This window comes from Orcinus orca, chromosome 17 (assembly GCF_937001465.1).
Source record: "Orcinus orca chromosome 17, mOrcOrc1.1, whole genome shotgun sequence".
NCBI lineage: Eukaryota > Metazoa > Chordata > Mammalia > Artiodactyla > Delphinidae > Orcinus > Orcinus orca.
In genome coordinates this window covers 18,855,493-18,864,460 of record NC_064575.1, presented here as the reverse complement: position 1 = coordinate 18,864,460, position 8,968 = coordinate 18,855,493, and the positions used below count along the sequence as shown (strand labels likewise).

General features: G+C 34.7%; 1 protein-coding gene across 2 annotated transcripts in view; it reads right to left on the bottom strand.

The window, feature by feature from the left end:
* Positions 1-1,356: 1,356 nt before the first annotated feature.
* Positions 1,357-8,968, bottom strand: part of CRISPLD1 (cysteine rich secretory protein LCCL domain containing 1) — a 43,940-nt gene continuing 36,328 nt past the window's right edge. For both annotated transcript variants that reach the window (XM_033407129.2, XM_012537032.3), the window contains 2 exons: positions 5,105-5,235; positions 1,357-2,464 (listed from right to left, as the gene is read on the bottom strand). In XM_033407129.2, coding sequence (XP_033263020.1) covers positions 2,413-2,464; positions 5,105-5,235 — 183 coding nt within the window. In that variant the 3' untranslated portion in view covers positions 1,357-2,412. The remainder of the gene's footprint in view (positions 2,465-5,104; positions 5,236-8,968) is intronic.

Sequence of the window (8,968 nt, the reverse complement as noted above, 5' to 3'; positions counted from 1 at the left end):
ATCCTTAAATTTAAAGAACTAAATATAATATAAGGCAAAATTTAAAAATTAATATGGTTAAGTTAAAAAGGCATATTAGAGAGCATTATTTTATTCTTACCAGGAGAGTTGCAGAAAAATTCCTGGAGGATTTCACATTTAGTTAAATGCTGAAGGATCAGTAGTGTATTATGACAGATGCATAGTTTCCCCATGGTAAATAACAACAAAAATGATTATAAAGATATTAGTAATAAAAACTAATGTATATTGACCATATATTGTGTGTTTAATGTTCTTTTAAGTAGGTTATACATAATATCTCAATTAATTCTTAGAGCAATCCCTATGAGGTATTATTTGTCCCATTTTTCAGGTGAGGTAATTGAAGCATAGAAAGTTATGTAACTTACTCCAGGCCACACCCTGTAGAACAGCAGAGATAAGCAATATGGAGCAAGACTATGGAGGGTCTTAAATGCTTTTATAAGATGATTTGGTTTTCTTAAATAACGGACTTATGGAAGAGAGTAATTCCAGTAAAAATTAATGATGCACTGAAAAAGAATGGAGAGGAACAAAATGAAAAGGCTCCACTTGGAGACATGGCAATAGTACAGAAAACTGATGATGAATAGCTAAACGAGAGACAAATATAACAATTCTTATATGGACAGAATTAATGGGGCGTCCCTACTCGGGGTGGGGGGGAGGAGTGAGGAACAGAAGATGAATCTCACTATATGTGTTTACATTTCAATCATAGTATTTAGGAAGGTGTCTGTGTCTTTTGGAAAAAAATATGATCCCACAAAATTTGCTTTAAGTTTTGACATTTTTAATATATAAATGGTTACTTTTTGATTACCTACATTTTGAACCAATTCCCAGCCAATACTTGATAACTGATCATGATGTTAGTTTCTTCACCAATTGCCTCTCCAGCAGCTGTTTATGTGAGCCCCTCTTTTCTTTCCTTTTTTGGTATGATCCAGATCTCTTGCTTTCTCTGATCCCTCCTGTAATTTATCTCTCTTTTATCTGTTCCTAAACACCTACTCTTTCCTTTCTAAAAATATTTGAAGTATTTGTTGCCAATTTTTCATAATCACTTTGTATCTTTCAGATTCCTTCCTTCTAGTTTATAAATAAATCTCTTTTTCGAAATTTCCCTTAATATAATGTTTCTAAATATATATTGTCTGTCTCGTCTTTCACAAACAAATAACTAAATAATCAGGGTGACTTTGAAACATCTGATATAAGGGGTGTTGTTTAGATTAATGTCAAAACCCAAATTCAAAAGACTTACAATAATTTTGTTAATTGAAAATGATTTCTAAATCAAAATAAGGATACAAAGGGGACTAAAAAAAATACTTTGAAACATGATTAATTTTAATATGTTTACAAGGAAAGAGTAAATTCACCAGCAGAAAAAAAATTACCAAAATTAACATTTTACAGTTTTTTAGTCTTAAAGCACAATACATTTTTCATACAAACAAATATATCACCATTATAGATACCATAATATGGCAACATTTATACACAAGGCCATTTACCATTAAGAAAATCAGTGGCAATGGTGATGCAATACATCAGTTCATGTTTGTTAAACTTTTTGCTATTATACTTCCTGGCCCGCAGGAGTATTTGCCAGGATACAATATAAATGTGTGACCCCAGTTTGAACAATACATAGAAAGCTCTGGTTGCCCATGCTTAATCCTACATTTATTATATGATCACTAGAAATGTTTTCGTACCACTACTCTGACGTAATTCCATTTACTATTAAGACCGTTCCCAAGAAATCAAACATTTTAACAGATTCACTTGGATATTAAGGAATTATTTTATACAAAATAAGTGCAATATCAGGACTTAATATTCTATATGCCTAAACTTAATAAAAGAGAAAAACTATACAGGTATTATGTGGAAAATAATTTGATATTATATGGAGTAGGTAATCATAGCATTGAACTTGGGAAAATGCAGTATGTGTTTTTTTCATTTTTAGAGTTACTATTTTTATTATTGTTTTTAAATGCACCAGATGATTTTCTGAGGAACATTCACATTCAATGTTTAGTTTCATTTTACTAGTGGCATATACAAAGCACCATATAATATAACATATGAAATGTAGAACAATTATGACTATGTAATACTGTAGAAATAACTGCTAAGAAAATATAGCAATATTTAACACAGGATTTCTAAAACCATTACCTATTCATTACTTTTCCCTAAACTAATAATGTCCCATGTTTTATTTTATAGACGTAGTCTATCACAATTTATATGCATTTGACACTCATGGGGGGTTGAAAATAGTTGATATCTTCTGTACAGTAATGTTACAGTTTTATACAAACTTCAGAAATATGGCATTTGGAATAGTGTTCCTCCTCCAAGTGTTCCATTTCACACAACAGCAAATACTCTGAATGCCTTTCCTCCTGGAGGATTCTGTAAACTGCAAAAAATACACAGAGTGTATTGATGTCATCTCTATATATAATCCTTCAAACAAATCATGCTTTCTTATGACAGTCAAGAAAGCAGCTCTATGAATCCAGATGGTCAACTTTCTTAGACTACTATAATTTATAGTTATTGGAAAGCTTGAGTGAGGATGACATAATTCTTAAAATCTTGGCTGTACACAAGTTTGCTAAAAAAAATGTAAGGTGCATAGTGGTAATAATAGTCCTTTATATAGAACGTTATAGATTTCAGGTCATGTTTTCATATATTACCACCTTTAGTTCCAATAAAGTACAGTTAAGTGGCTCTTATGCCATTTTACTGGGGAAATACTAAGATACAGGTTTACAACTGACCGGCATGGTTAAAAGCTAACTGCAAGTTAAAGAGATGGAGATACTTAGGAGATACTCTGGAATACTAACTTATTATTCCCTAAGTCTGACAAAATTTAAATTATATAGCTAGCATACTTATTAATATTTTAACATCTGTGGTTTCAAAAAAATCTTAGTGAGGAAATTTAATGGTCAAATCTGGAAGGTCCTAAGTATTTCTTCACTGAAATGGAAACATACACACACACAGAGCACTCAATCTCATTTCAGAAGTATTTTAAAACAGGACTTTAAAGCAATGCAAAACCATTCCTTTTACTCTTTATTAAATTATTTATATTTTATTTGACAATATTAATCAAGGTATGTTTTGCTTAAATGCCTCAAGTTAAAACTGGTTGATAATGGCATTAATTATTATTTATTCTAATCAAATGTAAGCTTTTGAAGTCCATATTTTTTGCATAAAGTATTATTTTCTTAATAATACAAAAAAGCTTTTAGAGATACACACAAATGCTAAGAGAGAGACAAAGTGCAATTTCTTTTACATATTTATTCATGTGTAAGGAAAGAAAGGGGAGAATTTTAGAAGAAGAAATGAGAATGTCACAAGTGTGCACACACAACATTACACAATAAACACACACACATACACAAGCCAGGTTTTTCATACAAGTAGACGGCTAATTGAAAGCCATTTTTATTTGTAGGAAACAAACTGACAAAGTGCCCTGGAAAGTGTCTTTTTACACAGTGATACACCGGAAAAATACACATTTTTGAACTTAACAGAACTAGTTCTGAATCTGAGCTCTGAGACTGACTAGTTATATGACGTTGGGTGTATCATTTAACCTTTCTGAGCCTCAGTTAACATGTCTGTAAATTAGGGTTTAGAGAACCGACTTTGTAAGGCTACTGGTAGAGCTGAGTCAATATACTTAAAGGGCCCTGGAGCATGTGGAAAATTCATAGTAGATGTTCATAAATAATTATTATTCTCAGTTTTCTTAGGATATCATCTACCTTATAGGTTTAAAATAAATTTAAGAAATATGACAGGTAAATGAAGCCACATTACTCAGTTTAGCTTATAAAACTGCATATCATACTCTATAACTCCATCTACTTTATATATTGTGCCTTTCATATATATAGACAGAGAGAGAGAAGGAGAGAGATGGGGGAAGGGTGTGGGGAGTGAGCTCTGTGTGTCTGTTTACATTTCAGTGAAGAAATTCTTAGGATCTTACAGGTTTGACCATTAAATTTCCTCACTAAATTTTTTTTAGATGTTAAAAATATTACTAAGTATGATGGCAATACAATTTACATTTTTTCAGACTTAAGAAACGGTAAGTTAGTGCTCTAGGGCATTGATATGAGCCAGCTAAGTCAGGCTGTGGAGAAGCCACCTCCTTAACAATGGCCTCCTGATACAGTCTCATCTGAAAATAGATGCTAAGTACAAAGCTGTCATTTTATGAGGATGGCTTATGTGGAAGGCAATCTAGGTATCCTGCATGGCACATCCTTTTGTGTCCTTTACAGAAACTTTACCATATGTGCAAACCCTCCACTGGCAATTTTGAAGAACCTAGTAAATGTTTAAAAGTTAGGGATTTATCTGTATCTATACAAAATACATGGGACTTAATATTACTTCCCCAAGTACCAATGATTTAAAAAAAATCACTACAGGGTTTTTTTCTCTTAACTTTTATTATTACTCAATAAAGTAAGTCACATGAATTTTCTCAAACCACTGAAATATATAATACTAATGAGCCAAATACCAGATGACCTGAAAGAGTTCATTTACATCATATTAGGCATCGAACTTCCAATCAAAAAGAGAATTTGGTGCCGGGGAAAATCAGACTCATTGTTTTGGTCAAATACTTTGTCAGATAACTGGAGTAGAGAAATATTCAGTGCCTCGCTCACCTAGAAAGAGTTACATGTAAAAACTAACCTAGAAAATCTAAAAGAGGATGAAAGAAATTTCCTTATTATAAGATCAATTAACAAAAGAGTGGTTCTGACTCATAATCCGATTTTCATGTTGATTTTTATAAGCCTGCAGGAGACAGGCATCTCTGGTACTGCAGCTTCTCCCATCCCTGGAAGATCTACTATTATTACACAGCGTGCAAAGGAAGCACACTGGCTCAGTCACAAAACCTCAAAGCCATGCTAAGGAGAGTTGGTTGTAAAGCCAGCATAATGGGAAAGATGATATATCTAAATACATATATGTTTATAAACATATATATCAATTTATTTACCTTTCTGAGAAGATTCCATTCTGAAAAGAAGCAGTGTAAGTCTTTCTTTTGTCCACAGGCATCACGTCAACATAACCCCCGTGATTTTGAACCACGCCAGCATGTACAGCTGCTCTGCAGATACTGGACAGCTGAAGAAGAAAGGAAAAAACCACCATCATTAGAAAACGTCTGCTGAACTTGTCCAGCCTACTCTTCTATTGGACACAAGGTCGCTGACATCTGTCTCTGTGTGGATACCCAGTGAGCAGTTACAGGATGATGTTTTGTGCATAAAGGAATGTTTTAAAAGACACAAAGTTAGAGCCAAGCAAGTCACACCTGAAGGTAGATCTTAAGGGTGGCTGTAAGGATAAGATCCTTTCACCAGCTAATCTGTCCAAACAGCAAGCTTTTACTACTGTCCAAGCAATAAAATGCAAATTAGCTCCTTTTATCTCTTCAAGGGCCTACTTATCACTCTTAAATTTCAGCCTTTGCTAGTTCCTACTCAGGTCACTCTGACCAAACGTTCACAGGGGGGATTATCTGGACCTCATTTATGTTCAGTTTTGACTTTGAGCAACTCAAACATAGTTCTGTATATCTCTACAGTCCCTTTTCCAAAATACAGGCATACATTAAATGAGGAGGTTTTTCCTATTAGATAATATAACCTATGTAGAGAAAACTTGCCCAAAAGAATAAGCCCAAGAAGAAAAAAAGATGAAGAATAACCATCGCTTCTACCTAGATTTGCAATGTACATCACTCTGGTTTGAATGGTCTGACATGAGGTACTAAGGAAGTTCTATTTTTGCATTGTACCAGTTATATAATCTGAATTGAATGGAATTTCTATAAAGGAGAAAATTGTTTCAGGTCCAACAAACGCTTTCCATTTTTTTAACACGACTGAATTCTAGAAGTCAACGCTTTTCTTTTGACCAATTAAAGTCTTCTGTAGATTTTGACAATTGCTTTCATCCAAATGTTCTACCAAAATTTGTCAATAGCTGAGCATAGCCTGACAAAATCCTACAAAATGAAACGCTTGAACTGTTTCAGTATAAAGCAATCTACCCCATATCCCGATGGGTCTTTTCTGAACCCACTGGTGTATTCTTTTCTTATCTCTATGCACATGTGAGTGACCTAATGTGCTTTTCTAAGTTCACATAAGCATGTGCATCTTACGTGACCTTGCTTTATTACTGTGCTCTGAACTCTGTGGCATCAGTCAGTATTTATTAGATCAGAGAGACCGAATGCCAAGCTGTCTAATACTTTTCATGTTTTTGCTATATCACAAAATACCATACATCCAAAACCCCATATCCTTACTCTGAGGACACATTTTATTCACCATTTAAAGTCCCTCACTGAATTAATATTTGTGTCCGATATGGTTCATAACAGATGGAATTAAAAATAACTGTACACTTCTGTACACATAAATAACTGTATTTATCCTGTTCTGTTAAAAGGTTATCATCAGCACTTTTCCCAAGGCAATAAAAGTGCTTAGATATAACATTCACTAAATCCAAGCACTTAATATGGTTTGAAACTATTGTTTTGCCCATAACTATGCAGTCAGCAGGCATTACGATTTGAGTTCAAAGGTCAGAAGAGATTTTCTTTTCCTACCCACACATTATAAGAACTAATATACCACGAAAAGAAAAAACTGTATCTGTGAAAACAGTGGAACATTTTTAATGAATGCAGAAATTAATTTCATCTGTCATAAATGAGAAATAAAAGCTCAAAGCAATAGAATGTACAAGTTGTAACTCTATAAATGGAAAGAGAGAAAGAGAGAAAGATGGGGGAGAGAGGGAGATTGATAGATTGTTTCTCATTTTTCCATATCTTGTATTTAAATAGATAATGTATTTTGTAAGGGATAGGAAGATTGCTTAATTAATGGCTGAATCTCTGATTCTGTACTTAGCACATAAAAAATATATATTTCCAACTTGTTCTGCATAGTAATACAAAATTTCTTACCCCATTTCACTGAGATAGAAAGATAAAATGATCTCAGGATATAAGTTCTAATAAAAACCTGAACTCTAGCAAAGAGATGGCTTATAGGTACAGAAGTGTATAGGATATTTTGAAAGATTTTCACCAGACATGAGTAAAATTAAAAGTTTTTTTACTTAAGGGGACAACCTGGGAAGAATGATTTCTTTGGAAATCTCTGATGATTCTAGATTTCCTCATCCATATATATTTATTAATTTTTTTAAACAAACATTTATGTTTCAAGGTGTTTGCCAAATGTCTGATATCACTGCGTACTCTAAGTTCTGTTAAAGCAGGAACTAGGCCTGTCTTGTTCACAGCTTGGCACATGTAAAATTGTTGATGAAAAAATAATGCATAATTTGCCCAGCTGCTGCCTTCAAGAAACTTAAAAATTAATAAAAGAGGTGGGGAAACAATCATAATGCCTAACAGAATCAGTTAAGTGCTAAATAAAAGGAAAAAACAAAGTAATAGGGTTAAAGAAAAGCAACACCGGGCTTCCCTGGTGGTCCAGTGGTTAAGAATCCGCCTGCCAATGCAGGGGACACAGGTTCGAGCCCTGGTCTGGGAAGATCCCACATGCCACAGAGCAACTAAGCCCGTGCGCCACAACTACTGACCCTGAGCTCTAGAGCCCGTGAGCCACAACTACTGACCCCACGTGCCACAACCACTGAAGCCCGCGTGCCTAGAGCCCGCACTCCGCAACAAGAGGAGCCACGACAGTGAGAAGCCCACACACCGCAACAAAGAGTAGCCCCCGCTCGCCACAACAAGAGAAAGCCCACGCACAGCAACAAAGACCCAACACAGCCAAAAAGTTTAAAAAGTAAATAAATTTATAAAAAAGAAAAGCAACACCATACTTGGGTTAGGAGAACCAGCAATACACTTCACAGAGAAAGTGGCAATAACTCAGAAGGTAAAGAATGACCATGATGTTCACAGAAAAATTAGAAAAAGCATGTTTTCAGAGACAAGAAGATAAGCACAAATTGTGAGGACTACCAAATTCTGATACCAACAGGACATTGAAATTGCAGATAAGAATACTGCAAACCTGGAGCTGGGAGAGAGACTTAGATTCGGAGAATAATTTTAACGGTAAAGCTGAACTGAAAAACAAAAAAACCTGAACCCGAAATGAATTCACCAAGTGGTGGTAATACTCACATTTCAGGACTCTTCACAATTGTATTTCCACAGTATTCTACTGAATAAGTACATCAAGAATATATTTCTTTTGGAACTCTTTGGATTAGATATTGGTAGTGGTTTCCAAATGTCTGCCACATAAAATCTAAACTTATCAGCATGTATTTAGACTCTGCAATTACATGTTTCAAGAGCCGGATCCCTCCCTCCATCCCTCACACTAAGTTGGCTGCAGCCCCTTTTAGCTTCAAATCTCACCAGCTCAGATACAAGCAAACCTACAAGTCACGCCCACTTTCAGCTCACTTGCTCTCACCTCATCTCCATGTCTTTGTAGGTGCAATTCACCCCACCTAAAATGTGCACTAATCCTCTTTACCAACCCACACTTGAAACCTGGATCAGAAAGCACTTATCGGCCCTGAAGCCATCACAGCTAATCTTCCTCGTCCAACCCCAGTCCTGGCATCCATTACAATACACCCTCAACTGGTTTCCTTTTGTATGTATTTTAATGATTACCTGGTTTTGATTCTATGCTACTTGCTAAATGCCCATTTGGCAGTGGAGATATTGTTCATACATTTGACAAACTCTTAATTATCCAGTTTATACTTCAAGTACTGAAGAACCAAAAGGAAGGTTAAAGAAAAATAAAATGCTTTTTCCTTCCCAAGGATGCATCCAAGCTAT